General features: G+C 38.8%; 1 protein-coding gene across 1 annotated transcript in view; it reads left to right on the top strand.

Annotated features, from left to right (window-relative positions):
* The window catches only part of LOC141905588 (protein KIBRA-like), a 31565-nt gene extending 11133 nt beyond the window's left edge, over nt 1-20432 (top strand). The window contains exons 4-21 of the mRNA XM_074794520.1: nt 1262-1376; nt 2678-2837; nt 6174-6303; nt 6554-6682; nt 7322-7470; nt 8020-8178; nt 8821-8910; nt 9117-9971; nt 10487-10639; nt 11726-11918; nt 12597-12752; nt 12829-13027; nt 13688-13818; nt 14553-14924; nt 15958-16129; nt 16373-16446; nt 16537-16673; nt 17068-20432. Coding sequence (XP_074650621.1) covers nt 1262-1376; nt 2678-2837; nt 6174-6303; nt 6554-6682; nt 7322-7470; nt 8020-8178; nt 8821-8910; nt 9117-9971; nt 10487-10639; nt 11726-11918; nt 12597-12752; nt 12829-13027; nt 13688-13818; nt 14553-14924; nt 15958-16129; nt 16373-16446; nt 16537-16673; nt 17068-17170 — 3477 coding nt within the window. The 3' untranslated portion in view covers nt 17171-20432. The remainder of the gene's footprint in view (nt 1-1261; nt 1377-2677; nt 2838-6173; nt 6304-6553; nt 6683-7321; nt 7471-8019; nt 8179-8820; nt 8911-9116; nt 9972-10486; nt 10640-11725; nt 11919-12596; nt 12753-12828; nt 13028-13687; nt 13819-14552; nt 14925-15957; nt 16130-16372; nt 16447-16536; nt 16674-17067) is intronic.
* Nucleotides 20433-21540: the final 1108 nt, after the last annotated feature.

Below are 21540 nucleotides of genomic sequence, written 5' to 3'. Positions count from 1 at the left end.
TTATTCACAGATGTGTCAATACTCTAATGAAGCCCCCGTAATATATCTTTCTTTCGTACATAAAAGCCGACATCGGAATTCTTGCAGTATATTAATAACACCTATCTATCCGTGTACGTGTGTATGTCACATACTTGTTAAAGCGAAAAAAATCTTCGATGTGATTATTACATGAAAGAGAACTCGCTACTTTCCGAATGGTTTCTTTAAATAGTTTTATCGCTTATTGAAGTAGCGATATTTTTGATTCGCGAGAATGTGTACTTTACAACGAGATCTCATGTTTTACATGATTTATGGATCTGTTATTTCTGTCGGTCCTAAAATCTACCGTGCACTGTCGCTTTGTCAAATAACAGAGCGGCCTAAAACGCGGAATCCCGAGTGAAAAAGGTAATAGGCCTTGTATTGAACGGTGTGGGTCCACAAAAATAAACTATCCTGTTTTCACCCTCTGTTAGTGGACGGAGCCCCATTAGTCGGCAATTCCAGAAGTACATTTTATGGAAGAGGTGCATATTTTTCGGTGGGCGTATAAAGCCCAGCACACACGAGAGACGACTTTCCAGGTGTACTCTGTGTTTAAATCCGCTAAAATGTTCATCATTCTCTAAAAGAATGTAGGCCTGAAGTAGAATCTGAAATGTCTCTTTCTTGAACTTAACACTGATGATTGTGATGAAATGAAAATTAGAACATTCATCCTGTTAATTCAGGATATTTGGGTGTATAGGATTTCGTGCGAGGGATAGGCTTCCTATCCTGGATACTTCTTCGCTTTTGAAGTGGTTGTTGGGAACAGGTTTTTTTTTAATAAGGTTCTGGGTTAATATCAATATTTATATCAAGTTTGAAAAAACAATGAGAAATGACTGACATGCGAAAATTACATATGTTTTTTTTTTTTTCTTAAATCGAAGTACATGAAATTTTGAATGCGGTTCAAGCAATCATCTGTCAAGCCATGAACCGACAAGTGACTGGGCTGATTTTGTTGGCTTACTTGATTAATCCAGATTTGATAATTAATCTAATCTTATGGAGGGGTTAGGATCGTATATGTATCATTTCTTGGTCGTTTTCTGTAAACAGACGGCGAGTTTTTTTTTGTCATAGTTAGATTTCGGTGCTATCATTTCTTAAGCTAGTAAGGCCATTTAGGGCCTATATCACAATATGGGTACCTATTAATGCTGGAAATGATGCTATAGAGATCGGCCTGGATGTAAAGACTTTTGAAATTGTCAATTGTTATTTTCAGGCCAAAAAAGAGATTTATAACGTGAAACAACAGAGGTTGACACTCGCTCAGGATGAGTACCTACATCTGAACGAAACCCTCACTCAAAATGGATGGAAAACCTCACGCACAAGTTGTAAGTAGACAAGTTGAAGCCACGATCACGTGGAATCAATTTGGCGTGGCTCAAACTGGTCCGTACAAGGCCCGAGTCATATTCGGTCCATGCCTAATAAGAATCCGCGTCCACACGTAAATCACTCACTCTTGTAACAATACTATAGGGTACAAATACTAGCCACATTCACACTTGTTTCGTCGCTTATGAAGTACCGTACTTTGTTGGTGCCGAATTCATCAAAATGCGGCGCTTACACAGCCAGCCCCCCCCCCCCCCCCGGTGTAATTAGTGTTTAGTGTTTAGTGTTTTGTATTCGCGGCTACCTAAGTGCTGAATCTGCGTTCACACTACAGAAAATACGTGGCCAGCTCAGTTCCGTACTGAGATCTAGTTTTCAACGCGGAATTGCATTGCGCGCTTAATAAGCCGCGTATTTCAGTACGGAACTGAATAAGCCGCGAATAGGCCTCGAATAATTTCCTAGTGTGAACGCTTAGTACCATACTGGAATCCTAGTGTGAATTCAGCTACTATCAAAACAATGCTATGGTAAGCGAGGTGAGCTTACAGAACCAGTTTAGCATTCAAACACAATACTTTGACCTGCGATAAAATTGGTTTTTTGCCCGAGGCAAAAGTGCTCGATTGTTACTGTTAGAAATAATGTTCAGGTTCTTCGGGAGTCAATTCGAAATTTCAACCCGCGTTATTCATTATGAAGAAGAAATTATTCGCTCGTTCGATTGAACGGATGTTTAATTAACACGGGTGAAAAACAACTTTATCCCATTTGATTGAATAGTTCTCTTTTGCCTCTCGTCTCCACTCGACGGCTAAACTTACTCCCGGAGGACCCGGTTACCATGTCAACGAATAGTAACAACGTTTTTCCGATATGATTTATTTATTTCGTCCGATTCGATGTATTGTTTTCATTTGAATTCATAAGAACCCTCCTCGCGCAATAGAACTCTAGGAAATGAAATATGTTTCATTCATGTGTTGAATGTGGCGATATTAGAAGAAATGCGTTTCATTAATTTTACGAGTTTTTCGGGTTGAAATTGAAATGGTTGGAAATCTATTGAGTAGACACAATTCATCCACTGCCCATCTGTTAAGTTTAATGCAATGGCGAAATTCAACTGATTTGTGTGTGTGTGTGTGTGTGTGCGCGCGCGTGCGTGCGTGCGCGCGGGTGCGAGTGTGCATAGCTCTGCATTTGGACCAGATTTCAACAACATTGAGTTTATTGCCCTGTAAAAAAAAGTCTCAAACCTTTCAAAAATTCATTGATCTATTTTTATTTTTTGTAGTAAACTCATGTTCGAGTGTTGGTAGTACGAAGTATGATCCTGATTTGCTGAAGGCCGACGTAGCGCTGGCTAAAAACCGTGTGTCTCGTTTGAAACGCGAAATTGAACAAATCCGCGCCGAAATGCAATACAAACAACAGGGAGTCGATACTTTATCTCAGTAAGTATCCTTAATACCTTCTTTGGGACATGAGTAAAATCACCACGCAGAAATGGTTGGTAAAATATCTTTGCAAAATTTAGATGCGTGCGTCAAATTCTTTTAAAAATGATTTAGTCTAAGGTACGGATCTAGCGGCAATCCATTATAGGCAAATTAGAGCCGGAATTATGAGCCTTTCGCGAGAAAATTTAGAAATTCCAGATGCATGGAACCGTCTGAAGTTTTTTGTTGGTACTGACTTAGGACCATATTACTAGGACATAGGATTTTAGTTGAAGAATGTGTCCTGACTGTTGGGGATCGGTGAACCTGGCTTAATTTTGCGGGAATATCATTTCATCTATAGCTCACAGTCAGACAATCAATCGCTCCTTTGCAATAATACAATGAGTTCTAGGTTTAAAGATAAAGCCTATGTACAATGGTGAGGTTAATGTCAGAGCCTGATCTAAAGTGAATTGAAATGATTTGACTCATTGATTATAAAGTTAATGAAGGTTTCGATATGTAATGCAACCCTGATACCAGCATAAGCGGTAAACTCTTAAGCCCTAGATAAACTTCAGTAAGATTTTAATTGCATGGTTAAAAAGATTTACAGAATCGATAAATTTATGAATACCGGTCAGTGATGTATCCTTCATTTTCCCACTGGTCAGACAGGAAAAGGGCATACGTTGGGTTTAAGCAAAGGCGAGCACCGTAGTCATGAATCCCTTGCTGGGGGCCTGGGGTTCCTTCACCATAAGATTTTGAAAAACCTGAGGCATCCACATGCATTTTCATGTATTCTAAAGACAGGATGAATAAAAACCGTTGCGGAATTTTCAATAGGACCATGTTTTTCATTACCGGGTCCGATAATCGTGTCGAACCTGTGGCGACGTCACTGTCGGTATAAAGGAACCGGAATGTTTCTACAAAATTATCCACGTGTAATAAGGAATGGATCATCCCTATCTGATATAATGCTGGAATTCTGCGGTTCATTTGATTTACCGAGAGGTTACTGGTGCAGGCACACACGGATACATTATATGTTTGTGAATTCCTTACAACTACCCGTCTATACTATTCCCTTAAATACCCTTGACATGATTTCCCAGGTTGGAATTTACCCTTCGCAGATAACGTTTTCAAATTCCAGACATTATTCGGCTATTCTCCTTGTTTTGTTTTCTGTGAGACTTGTTTGTATATATATATATATCACTAGCAAATCGCCAACATTCTGATGGTAACCAGGGTACCAGTGACTTATTTTTTTTCGAAAAATTCCGTAACCTTTATGCGTAAGGTATTATTTATGGTTTTACCGGTGTACGTGTGAGTAACCCGCTAACCGGTATCTCGTTCTTCGAAAGAATAAAACGAACTTGTTGCTCATATCGAATGATGACACTTGGTTAATGTTTAAAAGTCGAATGTTGCATTTAAAATTAGAAGTGACTAGGCCCTATAATGTGTTGGATAAAAATGGCAGAAAACTTTCCTCAATTTTACAATGCTGAGTAATCCGACAAAGCTGAGTAATTTGCCGGGGTTAAGAAATTTCAAGAAAGAAAGGAAAATCGATGATTTTTTTAGATTCGGTCTACTCGGGAGTATGGCTGATGAAATAAAAAGTAGAAAAAAGAATCATTTCTACTATCACAGATGCTTTAGAATGGAACAGAACAGTCAAAAATAGAGGGTGACCAGACAGCGACTGTCGGTGATTTCAAACAATAAATATTTGTAATGTGAAATATGACGATAACGTTGTAAACTTCATTTACAATTTGACGTTCTATTCTGAAATATCGAGAATCGTATTTTTGTCCTGTTTAAATGCCGTATATGTTTTCATACCTTTCACTCTAGAATCTGTGCCAAGATCAACACATTCCTCGCATAAATATTTGCGTTTAACCATTTCATTTGCATCGATGCATTTCAAAAACTGATCTACTTTTTATGTCGTTCCACTTTTCAGTTGTGTAAATCAGGCTTAGACAAATAATAGAAATATACACGTATGCCTAGTCGGGATACTTTACTTTACTACCTGTCTTTCTTCGTGAGAGGTAATTATAGGCCATACTGAAAGTCAAATACATATTCTGTTAAATCTTTTCATGATTTAATGCAGCGGTCGCTGAAGTGATCTTTGCACGTTGATAGGTATCTGCATGTACGAAGGACAAAGGTTATAAACATATTTCAGGCATCTGCGGCCTGTTGATCAGTTGGAACACAGTGCGTGATTAACGTACAGTAGCTTGGAAATGCGACTCCCTACTCCCGCGTGAGGAACATATTTCTCATAGAACTACATTTTCGCTTGCTTCCTAAAGTTTTGTTACCTGCATCCTCCTCAGCAGGGATTCGAACCTGGTGGCATCGCTAGACTCAGCCAAGGCACAAAACCATGCCACACTAGACCGGGTGCGCAGGTACATGCGGCACCAATCAGATTGCCTGTTGTATAATTGCTGAGACAAATTTGAATAAACAAAATGGAAAAAACTGGCTGAAATAAAATGTCATTTTTGATTGGCTCATAATCCCATCATCTAAGCTGCAGAATCGTTGTAGTGTGGCAAGGTTTTGTACCGTGGCGAGTCTCGATGCCATCAGGTTTGAATCCCTGGGGGAGGGTGTGTCAATACCTGTGGCTCCATGGGTACAGAACATCTTCAGTAGCATCTTCAGGCAAAGGTTATCCAAGTTTCCAAGATCCTTCATGGTCTGTATGGGTAGGAGATACATTCTAAAATGCTCCTACTAGATTCACGGCGAATGAATTGAAAAGTTTAAAGTTCTAAGCTAAAAAATAGCTCGTGGTGCTTACTTCCCGTACTTTGCTGTAAGGCATTTATCAGTGATGCATGGTTAGTTAATGCTGTCACATCGGTTGTGCAATCTTTTCTAACTCCCAATTCCAAGTCGCACAGTACTTAGGTAATTCTAAGTAATAACAATGAAAATTGGGATTCGACATCAAAAGAACCTCGGTACTAGTGCAAAGCTCAAGCCACTTGAACCATCGAGGTTAGATGCCATTGCTAACCTATTTTACTACTTGTTACCTATCCCTTACCTACCATGGTATACAATGCATAACCTAACTAATCGTAATTTTCTGTGGTTGAAAAAACCACCATTTTCATATTTGCAGGTTGGAAAGACCTTTCTCCCGATCTCCGTAATAAGGAGGATTCGTCATGTAGCAATGTTGCGGTGGCAATCAAGGGGATCTAATGGGATCGCCCACTTCCTCATTTGGATACCATTTCACCACCTGTAATTAACTTTATTGGTATTGATTATTGATTTTTCGTGTATTTGCAGAGTTGATGAGAAGATGTCCGGGCAAGCTAGTATGTACAACATCAATGAAGCCCAAGAGATTCGAGAACGTATCAAATGCATTCAGAAGTCATTGATATCCGGTCAAAAAGAAAAACAAAATCTAATGCATGTTAGTATTCAAAGATGATTGCCTGGACCCGGTTCCACCGTTGTGAGATAAGAGTTAACTCCGAGTTGAAATAAGTTCATTTTCAATGAGTTGCTCTGAGTCAAATATTGAACACAGGACTGTGGAATTGGGTCTAGATGCGCCTGATTGTTGAATGCATGTTCCGAATGATTGAATAATTGACGTTGATTATTGCAAAAAAAATTCACCAAGATCTTATTCTAATCGGATTTGTTGAAATCTTTTCCAGTCTCTTGCCAAGTTAAAGGATGATATTTTAATGAATAAACTACAGAGCGGTTCATCACCCGATGTCTCAACACTTTCACTGCCGTGTGAGAAAAGTAACATGGCTTCACAGACGGATTTGTCCGGAGACGTAAGTAAAACCTCTGCGGTTCCGTGTTTACTTTTGAATTACCGGGTCAAAGTATGTTCTTCAATATTTAACCCTTCGAGGACTGTCATAATGTACCTGGTCTGGGATCGGATAACTACGCCCAAATAAGTCAGTGCTCATTTCAAAGTGCCATTCATCATCTGAACATATATATTTAATTTCCATGATGGGCGAATTCCAGAAGGTGAGCAAAAAGGCAAAAGAGTCTACCGTAGTTGCCCTGAAATGTTACAGGAAAATGAAAAATATTGAAATGATACCCAAAGAGCTTTAAGTTCGTAAGCTTACTCTCTGTATTTCAAAAAATGAGTTAATGTTTCCCAATAAGCTTCTTTTGGGGCGCCCGTTTGATTATATTTTCATGGGTGCACCCCTCCCTAAATCAGATCCTAGATCCCCCCGTTATCATCTGCGCCAATTTAATTAGGGAAACCCTGGAAACTAATGCATACTCGACTAATTTTTGCCTTAAATTTGGCAGTTAAATTCAAATCCTAGGTTTGATGCAGTCAAATGTTTATGGTTATCATGATGTTCTTCTACTAGCTTTCACCGTAGTTGAATCTGTTGGAAAATAATGTTGAATTTACTCTAACATTCTGGCGTCTATATTTACAGGGTTTGTCTAGCGGTGCGAGGTTAGCGGAAATCGCTCGTATGGGATTTTTATATGACGAAGCCAAGAAAAACGTTAACAACCACTGGGTGGAGTTGGCGAAAATAGAACAGCAAATTATTCCCGGTCAATCGGAATCGGATAAAGATCGGTTCGTACCAATTTTCTCAGATTTTCGACGAAGCATTATTCTTATTTCTTCAAAAGTTTACTAACATTGTTCAGCAATTTTTGTCAAATGATAAAGCAGCTGAACTCTCACAATCGTTACCCCAACTACATGGTTCCCACAGAACAGGGAAATTGGGAAAAACTTGGAAATTATGAAATATTAATCTCCAGTTTGGAAATATTTGGGAATTTGAAAAATTTTCTCAAATCAGGGAAATATTTGGGAAATTCATTACATGTCACGTGTTGCATTTGCCAAGGGCAACTTTCTTCAGCGATTTCCCTTGAAAACCACCTTTATCTACCAGTTACCACTAAAATGTCGACTTCAGCATGATGGTATCTGTTCATTTCCATTTGGGAAAATTGAAAAATCACCAATGAAATATTAGGGAAAAACTTGGGAATTTTTAATTCATGTAACTGTGGGAACCATGCAACTAGTATATTATAAGTTGTTGAAGCATGCCTGGTAATTTTTCCGATAATCAGATCCGTAGTAGACGAGTCATGTGAAATGATATTTCAGATTGTTGTTGATACAAGAAAAAGAGCAGTTATTAAGAGAATTACGAGGTATGACAATGAAAGGACGACGAGATGATGCGAATGTGCTGGCACAAATTCATCAGTTAGAGCTTGATTTAAACACCGCGATGGAAATGTCGAGTCGGCAAATTGCGGAAAGGTAAAAAGAAAACCTGAATTTTAATCGAGAAGACTCTCACCCAAAAACTTAATATTTCCTCAGAATTGTATTGTTTTGACTAATTCTGTGAAGTGAAGCAAGCTCCAGTTTTTCACTGATTGTCGTAATATCTGAAATTTCGAAGATATCTGCATCGATTGGCTGAGATGTTTGCCAATTTAACTCACAATTTCTGACGCTAAAATACCCGTACAGACAAACGTACGCTGTAGAAAGCAAACGTAAAACAAGTCTTTCTTCATGCAAGCTGAAATTTATTCTGATCAAATCTTTTAATCATTACACTATTTATACTATACCCTGACCAACCCTGAGCAGTGCCCTTTGTTACAACACCGCTGACTCTGCGGCTGTCAACAAAGCGAGCCTTTAGGGCAACCGGTCTACACCATCACTAATGACAGGTAACCCTCAATGATGCATTAATAATAACTGTCATTTATATAGTGCAGGCATCCAAACTAGAGTCTGTTTAAGTGCGCTCCAAACTTGGTATTATTACCCCTAGCCTTTAACTCTATTCATGTACCAGTCATCTTTCCCTGGGGAGAAGTAACATCCGAGCAGCTGCTAGGTGCTCAGATGTCATTTTCGATAACATCACCTGTTTTCCTACTTTAGGTTAAAGGTACAAGAAACGAAAGCGTTGATTCGTAAGAAACTCGAGGACGCGATTAAAGCGCAAACTTTCCTCGAGACTCAACTTCGCAGGTAAAACTATCGTTCGATTTTTCTCGTTAGCTATCTCGTGTCATTGTAATTGGAATCGTATTGACAAATTATCGAACTCTGATAAGATAAACCAAACAAGCATTAGATAAATTGAGCAAAAGAATTTTATCTGCATTCGGTTGAATTGTCGAACGTATTCGTATGTTGTTGTTTTGGTGTCTGAACATTTTTCTCTAATCTTTCAGTTTATCGTTGAGTACGTTATCGGCGTCATCTGGATCGAGTCTCGGTTCGCTCGGTTCATTGTCGGCGACGAGCAGTAAAGGTTCACAGAGTTCTCTTAGTTTCACCGATATTTACGGACAGCATCATCAAACGGATACGAACATACAGGATATGAATCGTATTTACCACGTGCTGCAGGGTCACAGCATCTCGCCGATCAATGAACTGCAAACGACGTCCGCGACGCCGGACGAACAATTCAATGTCGTCGCGCGGCAACCGATATCGTTGGCGATACAGCCGATCGCTGATCGCGGCTTGTTGACCGTCGCGCCGGCCCCGTCGTCGCAAGCATCGATATCGCCGCCGGTGTCGCCGCTCGAGATCGGACCGCCGCCGACTTATCAACAGCACATGACGATGGTCGTGCAACAGCGCGCCGGCACCGCGGACCAAAACAACACGGAACAATGCTCATTACAATCTCAATTTATGGAATTGCAATTATCGGCGAAGAACACGGCGGCCGGTTCTAGTAGTAACGTTGATTTCAATAATCACGCGAACGCACAAGCGGTTAGTAATAATAACAATATAAGTAATACTCCGGTGAAATCTGTGTCGCCGCATTCTCCGTTGACTCCGGATAGCATCGATTCCGGTGTTTGTATGACGGGCGTCTTACGTCAGAAGCAGCCGTCGGGCGGCGGCGACGCCGAGCCCAGTAATCTGCCACCGTTGAGCCCGATCAGCGAAACGAGTTCGGGAGTGTGCAATAATATGTCGGGCGGTTTGACGACTCGCAGCGTATCGGCCGCGGTCAGCGACGAGTCCGTAGCCGGCGATAGCGGCGTATTCGAAGCCAGTATCAACCGGTAAGTGATGTCGAAGAAATATGTTACGAGTTAGTGTATGCTACGGTTTGAAAAAAGTTTGAATTGTTATCCCCCTCGAAAAAATATAGAACAATGACAAATAGTGGCTGAAACATAAAACTTGAGTTTAACTTAATGTGATACAGAATCCTGAATGGATTGTTTTAGATTTACTGAGTAGATTTACTAGTTTTGAAAGGAAGAAAAGATTACGATGATACAGTCACTCTCAGTTAGTTGATGACTAATTCCAATGATGATAGAAATACATGCTGGGACTGCATCCAAAGAAAGGGGACGATCCAATGAACTTAAGCGAGATTGACTGTATAGAGGCCCTATGGATTTATTAGAATGACTTATACCCATCAAATGCTGAGGCAAATGAAAGTTGATTCTCTTGATTATCTTTAAGGGTTGTTTCAAGATAATTTCTTAGCGAAAAAAAAAGGCAATAGATATATTATTTCTAATATGTGATTGCTTATGGTGCCTAAAATCTCCTATTTGTCTAGACCTGGTGCTTTAGACGACGTATTGGTGCTGAATTTGGAATGCGCGCAAGTCCAAGTGAAATTACGATATGAGCAATTTGAAAAACAACTGATCATTGGAATAGAGCAAGCTCGTAACCTGGCAGCATTACCCATGGCTGAAAATTCACAAGTGTAAGTTTATATGAGTAAAGGTTGTGTGAACAGATAATGAAAAAACGATTGGGGCTAAATGCTTTAAAGTTGCTGAGAGTATCAATTACATGAAACCATCTTTTACCAACTTTTGAAGAACTGCATTCTGTAGTGTACATTGTAGCAAAACAATTAAACTTGATAGATTAAGCCACGTTGACCGCCCCAGCCTGCCTCTTGTTCATTTTCCCAAACTATCTGAAACTTCCAATTTTCTTGAGGAAGTCTCAAGGTCCATGGACTCTTGTTACTTCTTGAAATAAAATTTGCTGTCCTAGATTATTTTGGCATACCATTGAAAATACATCTTCAATGTTTACATGGCCTTGCTCTGACATAGCCGTATGAAAATGGCCGTGTATGAGGAAGTATTCAGTTTATGAATATTAAATAAATATTGAATATACTTCAACAAGATAGGTGCCAATACGAATTACTGATCAATTAAAATTATGTGGCTGTTTCGGGTGATTAGGATCACATGAAAGACCCATCGATTCTAATTGAACAAGTCTCACTGAAATCGCAGAAAAAATTGTCCGTTTTTATTGAAACATTGGTTAAACTGAATCTGAAGTGACGTCTTCTGCGTTACGGTATGGAGACTGTTTGCACCAACCGTAATCATCCATTCTTCATTGGCTAAAGTTCACCCATTCAGTGCTGTGTATGAATCGGCGATGGATTTTGTTAGTACACTGCATCACGGTATATTGATGTTATTAGTAATAACCTTTTATCTCTACTGAAAGATGGAAAGACCTATCAAACATGATGAAATATAAGTGCCCAAGGAAGGATCGCTGTGTAGACATTATAGTGGTATTCCTGTTATATGCACTGGGGTGGAATTTCTTACAGTTTTCAGATTATCTCCAGCACTTTCGGGAATTAATGAGTCAGCAATGAAAGGGTTAATCAAGTACCAGCTTGAATATGAAGCTCGAATACCAGATGATCAAAATTTGTTTACCTTTCAGTCCCTGGAATATGATGAGTTCAACTCCGTACAGAAAAAATGGCTATTGCTGCATATTTATCTAATTTCTACTTCAAATTTTTCAGGTGTATAAAAACAGCGTTGCTTCCCTCGCCACCGGGTCAAAATGTGTTTACAACTCTGCCATCGGGAAATTTAAACTGCCCGAAATTCAACCACAGTTTCCGCGTGAACATCCCGGAAAATAGACTGTTCACGAAAACACTGCAAGTTAATATATGGTGCTTACAATCCACGACAGCATACGAAGAATGCTTGGTAAGAATTTAGAGATAGCTCTTCAGTAATGATTGCAATAGATTTGATCTGTCCATTTTTCAGGCAACTGGACGAATATAAACGGTGCAAACAGATTCATACAGACCTGACTCTACCACTACTATTTAAGAGTAGTTTCTACTCTTTTTAAAAGCCTCAATTACTACCATAATTATCAAAATCAGAATGATTTTTAGTTCATTTTCAATCAAATAACTATTTCTCCTGTCAAATTATTCCAATTAATGATGAAAACTACTCCAAAATGGAAATAACAGGCCTGTCCATAATGCATGCATCCTAAAAATGTCTCATGTGAAAGTAGTACTTCATAGTTTGCTCATTTTGCCTGCGGACAACAAGCAGCCAAGTTTCATTTGATGTGCTGTCTTTCATTTTTCCTATTTTATTGTTTCAACAAAATATGTTGTTTCCGTTGTTGGTGCGATACAACATTGTTGAGTAACAAATTTCACTCAACAGTATCGTGTCACAATAACAATGTCCCCAAAAGTGGACAGCCTTCCTACCTTCTGACAAAAGTGCTGGGCCGAGTATCTTATGTAATCACTTTCTACCGGCATTTTAATTATGATTAGCTTGTTATCAAACACGACAGCGTAGGATAGACAAGTGCCTACCCGGGATGATAATTTATGAAATTGTTTATATTTGAAGGGCTGCGCTCAAGTGAGTCTTGCCGATTTCGACCCTGCGGTGACCCTTACGCGCTGGTATAATGTGCTCAGTTTCAAGTTCATGCAGTCGGATTGTCAGATCACGTCGATGGGCAGCCAAACGTCGGTGTGTTCTCAAAATTCTCTTTCTGAAAAGGTGAGAATCTCCATTACCGCTGACGTTAATCGATCAGATTCGAGCGCCACTACCATTTATTTCAATTACCGTACAGGGTTGCATGGACCAGTCGTTAAAGACGTCGTCCACTCTGAAACAGAGAAGTGTTGTCGTGCCGGAGGCAGGATCGGCGGAAAATATCAAGGATTCAACGCATCGGTCGTCGCATCCTCATATCTCTAGTTTAAAAGAGGAGAGCAGCGATGAGTCAACTATCATATCATCACAACCATCTACACTTACTAGAAATCAAGGTAAACAACTTCTTGTTATTATGATCTTCTAATCTTAAAACTGATGCAATGAACAATAAATAAACTCACTGATTTCAATAAAGTCACAATTTATTCACAGACATTTATTTCTTAATGATTTCCCTGATCATTAACCCTTAACCCTTGAACCAGTTAGCTTGGAATAGTGATCTGTGACTAATTTAAGCTAATTATAACCCATAATCCAGGGTCCCGTTTTATAGACTAGGATCATCTCTAACCTGAGGGTTATCTCGATTGGGAAATCAAATCGATTAAGTTAGCCCCTCAGGTTAAGTCAAAACTAGTCTATAAAACTGGGCCCTTGTATATGGGTATGGCAGTATTACGTACTATTTCAATTTTAGTCAACTTCTAATTGTGGGATTATCATTTTTGAAACCATTGATCCAAATTTAACACAAACTAAACACAATCAAGATAAATTTTAGTGCCAGTATACTATTTAAACTTTTTCAAAAATAACCAAGCAACATTTCGAACACAAAATTCCCTTCGATTTTCTTTACCCTTGTTTCGGTGTATATATCATCAATTTTAGTAATATATGCATAAAAAACCGCGATCTATTCTAGACCTCTCTTGATACCGTGTTAGGTAGTCTTGTTCATGATATAAGTATCGTAATTGTCTATTTAGACCCAGATGAAATGGAACGTCATAAATGCGGCAGTCCTCCCGATGGCGAAGAAGTAACGAGCAGTCAAGATGAAGCTGAAGATGAAGGGCCTTATGATGAAGAGGCAGAGGAAATTGTTTCTTCTGAATTGGTATGTTTCATTTTGTTGCCGCTGCTCTATGCAATCAATGTCCCTTGATTATCCACCGCTGCCGCCGAACACACCAGATATTTCCAATAACATCTGCATCTTATTTTGTAACTAGTCGAAATTATCCCCACATCTCTATACTCCTGAAATCCTAAATCGTCTACGTAGGCTGTATACCAGGAGGGCTGACTGTATACTTGCAGGTCGATAAATTCAGTTTCCCGTATATGGAAATTATCTCTTGTTTGGGACTTGTTGGGACTGTAAATATTCAATCGGCTTGAGAGTCGACGTAATAGAAGGTTTCCCAAATAGATTTTAGTAAAATTTACAGACTTAATTGGATTAACGGAGTTGACAATTGGGATCAAGTATTCTGTATATAAATTTACTGCAAAAATATACATACGTACTACAGTTTCAAACTGTTTCAGTTCTTACAGCAATTAGAAATGTTTTTAGTTGTACAATAAACTACGTTTAAATCAGTGCAGTTGAGGCCTGGATTTTTTCACCACCGAATTAACGGTTTACTGAGATAAACAGTACTGATTTAGGAGTCTGCTGTAATTTGGATATGAAAGTGATGCGGACATTTGCTCTAAATTTGAAATTTTCTCCTTTAAAACTCCTTAAATCCGGGAATGACCGATCTGTAGGTACCCTGACATATCCTGTATGTCAATGATCGACTCTGTGTTCATTTGAATTGGTATGATCTAACATTATTGTAGGACTCTCCGTCCGCCGATTTGCCGTCCGGTTACGAGGTCAAGTACAGCGACGACGCCGATGACGACGCCGATATGGACGGCGGCGACCTCTCCGAAGAGGAGTACTCGGACCGCGACGAGGACGCCGAACGCTGCGATAAAGAAACGAACACGGAGCGCAACTATCAGCATGCGACGTCGTGGTCGAAAAAACACGCGGACGACACGATGCATTCGAGTACGATTCGACGTTCGCAGACGTTTTCGCCGGCCGGTGACGCACACGGTCATTGCAAACTGAATCGTCGCGGCAGCGATAGTTTAGTACCGCTGTATCGTCGAGGACCCTTTCAACGTAATTCAAAAGAACGAAGGAGTTTACGATGGAAAAAGGTATTTTATGATTTCACGATGAGTCGCAAATACAGATTTTAAATCTGGAATGATTCGTATATGGGAAAGTCAGTACCGCTCAGGCTACAATTTACAATTGTAGCAAAGCACCACATCGTTCACACAGAACAGGGAAATTGGGAAAAGTTTGGGAATTTAGAAATGATAATTCCCAGTTTGGAAATATTTGGGAATATGAGAAATTTTCCTCCAATCAGGGAAATATTTGAGAAATTCATTCACAATTCGCGTATTGCATTTGCTGAGGGCAATTTTTTTCAGGGATTTCCCTTGGAAATCACCTTCAACCAGTCACCACTAAAATGTCAACTGACGCTATTTGTTCATTTTTACAAAGGCCCCACATTTTCCATTTGGGAAAACTGAATATCACCCATGAAATTCTTGGGAAAAACTTGGGAATTTTGAATTCATGTAACTGTAGGAACGATGGCACCAAGATGAGCCTCAGTTCCGAAGTTTTTGTTGGAAACTTGGCTCATTATTAATTGAAAATTTTGACTTGAGTCGACATATATTACAATTTTTCTCATCGCTTAACCTACTGAGCACCATCGAAGACATTATTAGCAGATTTCTTTTCCTGAGAGGTGCGAGGCCATCGAAGAAGTTGTGACCATTTACAAGCAACAATTCAGAAGCCTTTATCATTTGACGCGTTGTGAAACGATTGGTTGGATATTAGATGAAAATCCCACAATCGTTGATATTTATTTTCCAACACTTTTTGAATACATTTGTATGTGTATCATCAATTGTGTGATTGTCATTTACGCTGATGATAAATACATCACTCACGCTTGGCAGGGATCCAGTATCAGTCCGGAACTTGCATCCACCCGCCCCTGGCCTCATGACGCTTGATTTCATTACTCGTGCTCTTGGGCATGGCGTCGTATAACGAAGACGTAAAATGATTTGCCAAACAGTGAGCAGCTTATCCTTCATGGGCGGATTTTATTCTTTGATTTAGATATACCTTGATATTTGACAATGTATTTATTGTTCGTAGCCACCGTGTACAATGCATCGATTCAAGACTCCGAAAGATCGAAACAGAGTTTGCACAAGCCTCGATTTAGAACTCGATTTACAAGCTTCGCAAACAAAACTCACCCAGTTGAAAGATGAGATCGGTCGTCTTCAAGAATTGATCGAGAAAATGAGACAAGCGAAAGAAAGTGGTACGTGTGACATAGTGACAATTAAAAATTCATTGTAACTTTGGTATTTATCCACCAGTTATCTTAAACCAATGTTTGGGCAAGGCCCAAGGGTTGTGTTTCTTTTTCAATGTTGTAACTCTTTAAGAGTCGAATTCGAACCCATAGCCGTGAAACATGATCATGAGCTCGGTGCCTGACTAGATATTCAGTCAAAATATGGAAAGCTATTCCCGTTAGTATTTATTTCGATTTTTATCTTAGGACAAAGTGAATTACCTTCTTGGTTTACCGAGAACGAACGTTTGTTAGAATTGCTGCAGGAAGCTGAAAGCCTGGTACGTAATACATGCGTTCATTCTGAAGCTATAGGTTTGATCTGTTTATCTATCAATGCTATTATGGTTGTATTTCATTTTGTGTTTTAGAGTGAAAGGCAAGACCAGAGTCCTCCATCAACTCATCAACGTAAAGTCGATCGTTTGCTGAAAAAGGTTAACAAGGAGGTTCATAAACTACGGAAGATACAGTCTGCTAATCAGAAGGTTGATGTCATGTCATTTAGGTATGTTTAATAGTGTAGTAGGTTTCACAATATTTTCCTACCATATTACTGGGCATGTCTGTGGCTGCTAGACTTAAAACATTGGTAGTAGGAAGTAGCCAGTTGCAAAATTTAGATAGAAACTGACGTTGGGAGTAATTGACAAATTGAAAATAAACCAGCGTTACGAAACGAATCTTTGTGGTTTGATACGGGTAATACCTTGTTGGTATTGCGTTTCAAATTGTTGAGCACTACTGCAACTGCAGTTTGTTGATTTTTACAGAAATACAAATAGTTCTTGGGTTCAACAATTTTGATTGCTAATCGCTAAAATCCCTCAACCTGGGATCTCACTTCGAATTTCATCAGATATCTATTCCTTCATCGTCCGATTTTTGGTTCTTTCTTGCAGAGAAAAAATAGCGTTCTTCACCACGGTGCACATGGATATTCCTGTAATTACGACCGATTCAGAGACAGAGGGTGCCACTATACGAAACGAAGACCATGGTTAAACCGTGACATGGTTTAGCAATTTATCTAGGTCATTGTTAACGTAGTTAGTAATCGCTAGTACATACCAAGCGTGCACGAGACGACGAAGAATGAAGCTTTCGAGTTGGCCGCACACTTTGCTGTAAGTGCAAAAAAAGCTGTCGTATCAACTACAAAAGAAGACAGTCGATTGTCGACGGAAAGGACTTGTGTCAATTACAATCTCAAACAGTTTCGGTTCAAAGTGCCATCGTTAGCTAGCGATGTGAAAGTGAAAAAACGTTTGATCGAGTTTTTCTACTGTTGCCGATCTCGTTACACATTCGAGAAAAAATCATACGATTCTGGTTCAAACTTAATGATATGTAGGTTATTAATTATTAATATTAGTGAATGAAATTATACTAATTTCAAGCTGAAAGCGAAACTAAAAGTTTCGATGAATACGGCTGAATTTATGGGGCTTTATCCGAGCTTTATCTACGTGTATTAGAAAAAAAAGAAGATGAATCAATGGTCAAGAAAATTTGGTTTGGAGCTGTCGTTAACAGGGGTGAGATTGATGTGAAAAACGTGAACAATTCTTTATGTTGAAATTTCTGTGAAATTGGCGAGAAAATGTGATACTTTTCGAGGATGTGTGAAATTTTACAACGATTTCGCTTTTCTGCAGAATATTCTTTCAGTCTTGCACGTATACATGTGCATGTATCTTTTAAGATACTTGGGCATGTATCTTTTTCCTATTCAATTGAAACCTATTCTTATGGGACGTAGTAAATTTTATAGACTACGATGCCGTTGCTTCTTGTCAACCATGGCGACTAAGCACTGTTTGCCATTGTAAGGGCCAAGGCTGCAGTTTTTGGCTATAGAATATTCATATTTTCTCGAAAATTTTCGATGTGAGAAAATGAAAAATCGAGATTTTTTACAGTGCAAAAATGACAACTCGTCACTATGCACCAATCTCACCACTGTCATTATTGCTGCGTGTATTTCATAGGCAAATATATACCAGTCCAAATGAATAACTGCTTCCATCTAACCCACAAGCTTCAGCTGTTTGATACTATATCATTTATACAGTGCGTTTGTAAATACCAAGGTAATATTTGTGTGCCAAAAATACTGTGTATTCTTCTACTTAATTTCATCGTAATCTGTATAGAGGAAAAAATATAGCAAAATCTAGTTATTTCATTCTGTCCTTTCCTATAAGCTGAAAAGAATATTTTATTCTGGTAACTGCAATATGTGTATTATTACTTTTTCTTGTAAGGTGAATCAGTATCTTATTTTTGTAATCATGTTTGAGACTTAGTAATCTTTGAATAGAATGGCTGAACTGATGGATTCATTTACTTAATGATGCAGGTTAGAATAGACTCAATCTAAAACGAGTAACCTCAATATATGGCTTTAACTGTGACAGCTATTGTCAGTATATAGGCCAGTATAACTTGAACCCATCAGGGGCGTAGGAATGTTAATAGCTGTAACTGCTTTCAGTCTTGAATGACATGAAGAGAATAAAGGTAAATGAGCAAGGGTTTGGTGGCAATCCCCTATTCCTATTCCCCTGTTACCTGATTCATTGTCGAATTGAGTTAACTTAGAGCTGGAGGGTTTAAGTTAAAACTGTTCTACATAACGCGCCATAAGTCAATAGCTTATTGCTCAGGTTCAATTGATTACCGGTAAGTACGCATTGAGTTCCACTATGCACAGGTTCAATTGATTAAGTACGCATTGAGTTCCGCTATCCATCAAAAGGTTGCAAGTTTACAATGTCATCGTGAATTTGTTAGGACGGCCATGTTTTCTGTGAGGTTCTGCAACTCGAGATTATGATTTATAGCTGATTCCCTATCTCAAAGAGTTTTGTAAATATCATTGCTCATCGATAATGCCGGCCATTTTGGATTATGTTTTAAGAGATCTGACAAATGCTGAATTCCACACTTGTTAATCAAACAATGTATTAATTTCCGTGTTAGGAAAATATATGCATATACAGATCATTGCTACAGTGATAATTCTCTCGCGTGCTATCATTTCATTTGGAAATAATGGATAGAAAATTTTGAAGGCTCATACACGATGCGATATGATATTATTCTGATAGCCCTTTCCATGATTCTATAGATTATATAGGCCCGATATCATGTTTGTCTCGAAATAACTACAGGCAGTACTGTTCAACAACCGAAGACGATAGTGTAATAATGATCATAACAGTATTATTCATTTATAAAGCAGGTACATTTGAAATATTTGCGTCCCGCCCATCTTTGAAGTATCTGAATTTTTTCCAGTTACCAGTAAGCCATCAGCAGCTCATCGTCTGAAAAACTGTTGTCTTTTCTTTCGCATTACATTGTCTGAATATATATAAAGAAAATAGCTCAATTATCCAGCTGGGGCTGGTTGCACAGTTGTGGCTTAAGTCCAAAACTGGTCTTAAATCTTAAGTTTGGTCTTAAATTATTACATTGGCTACGGAACTAAGTTGGTCTTAGACTGGTCTTTATCTAAGCCGTGACTAAGCAACTGGCCTCAGGTCTCCAAAATCTCTGAAACCATAGAGTGTTTCCGTTTTACAGTAAACCTCGCCTAACTCGGACAAACTGGGACTGGCAAAATTGGTCTAGGGAAAGCGAAGTCCCGAGTTAAGGATAGGAAAATACGTTAGGAGTGGGATCATTCATTTATTACGTACGCATTAGGGGAGGGGGAGGGGTCAGTACAATTGCGTACCGTAATGCTTAATGTATATGAAAAATTGGCCAATTCTGCGTACAGAGGGGGAGGGGGGTTGAAAAATTCAAATTTTATGCGTACGTAATAAATTAATGATCCCACTGTGAAAAATCATTTCTTTTTTGTGCGAGTTAGTCGAAAGTCCGAGTTGGCCATGTCTGACTTAGAGGAGGTTTACTGAACCAATACCGGTAATCAAACTACAGTAAAGCGTCAATGATGGCTTACAGCTCTGCACTGGTGTACACAAATTCATTCGTTGTTTGTTATTATTATTGTTGTTTTTGTTGTTGTTATTGACCTTACACGAATATGATGATAATAACGATTATATACATATACCCGTTCATCGTACCGTACGCTACGTGTATATTTGTGCAGTACTTTCTCGATTGCTATATGAAAAAAAATACATGTACATTTATTTCGATTGAGTAGCAGTATAGAAGAGTATGTAGAGATAAGTAGATTTGTCAGTAAGATACGCGTGTACATAGGTTGTATAATTAATTATTTATTCAGAGTATATATATATATATATATATATATATATATATATATATATATATATATATATATATATATATAATACATGGTGTATAAGTATTTTTAGTCCATACATGGTGTATAAGTATTTTTCACTCCTGACGGATATTCGTCCATGAATCCCTCCGGTCCGATCGATATTCTGAATATTGCGCTGCATTCGACGTAGCTGCTGAAAAAATTTTACGACGCCGACGTTGCTCTTAAAGTTCACGCAGGCGTACAAGTGGTTTTTTTAAAACTTTCGGAAGGATTTTCGATTGGATTCCGTTTAAAAAACTTTTTTCGTCCGCGGCCGGGATTTGAATAGATCCGGTTTTTGTAATCTCATACGAAATGAAAAGAAGCGCGCCCGGGCATCACGTGTTCTCGGTGACAAAAATGTGCAAAAAGTCTACATTTCTATTTTAAATACGAATAATAAATTAATATATGAAAACGAATAATCAAAGAAGAAAATGATTTGTTTTGTTATGTTTGTTTTTTTTTCGGATGGTAGGGAAATCACCAATGCGGTAGTAGACCCGAATAATGCGGATCAGTTGAATTGGGATTTTGATCTTATCCGAATATAATTTTTGGTCGACCTATACATTCACATATATACATACATACATACATACACCCATATGCATACATACTATTTCACAATGCTCAGGATGACCTTTATATCAAAATTAGGAAATTACAAAGATTAGAAGAACAATGAAAATTGGGATTCGACCTTAAAAACATCTTAAGAGTGCAAGCGTAATGTTCTACCAATTGAGCCACAAAGCCGAACTGCCGGAATCGCTCCTGTCTTACTACTTTTAGCCTTACCCTAACCTACCCTATTATAATGCCTAATCCTAAAACTCTACACCTTACCCTAACCGCCTGGGACCTCTAGACCCTAAATCCGATTGAAAAAGCCGCCATTTTCAAAGATCGCGTACTTGATAAAAAGGTCATCCTGAGCCATGTGAAATAGTCGAACCCCACACAATCCGGATCTATGAACTGATTAAATTGCAGGGCTCGAACCTAAAAATTATTTTAATGCGCCGTACCGCTAGTAGGCGGCAGCAGCAGCCGGCTG

This window comes from Tubulanus polymorphus, chromosome 5 (genome assembly GCF_964204645.1).
Source record: "Tubulanus polymorphus chromosome 5, tnTubPoly1.2, whole genome shotgun sequence".
NCBI lineage: Eukaryota > Metazoa > Nemertea > Palaeonemertea > Tubulaniformes > Tubulanidae > Tubulanus > Tubulanus polymorphus.
Note: the sequence above shows the minus strand (reverse complement) of the source record. Positions and strands in the feature narration are given on the sequence as shown.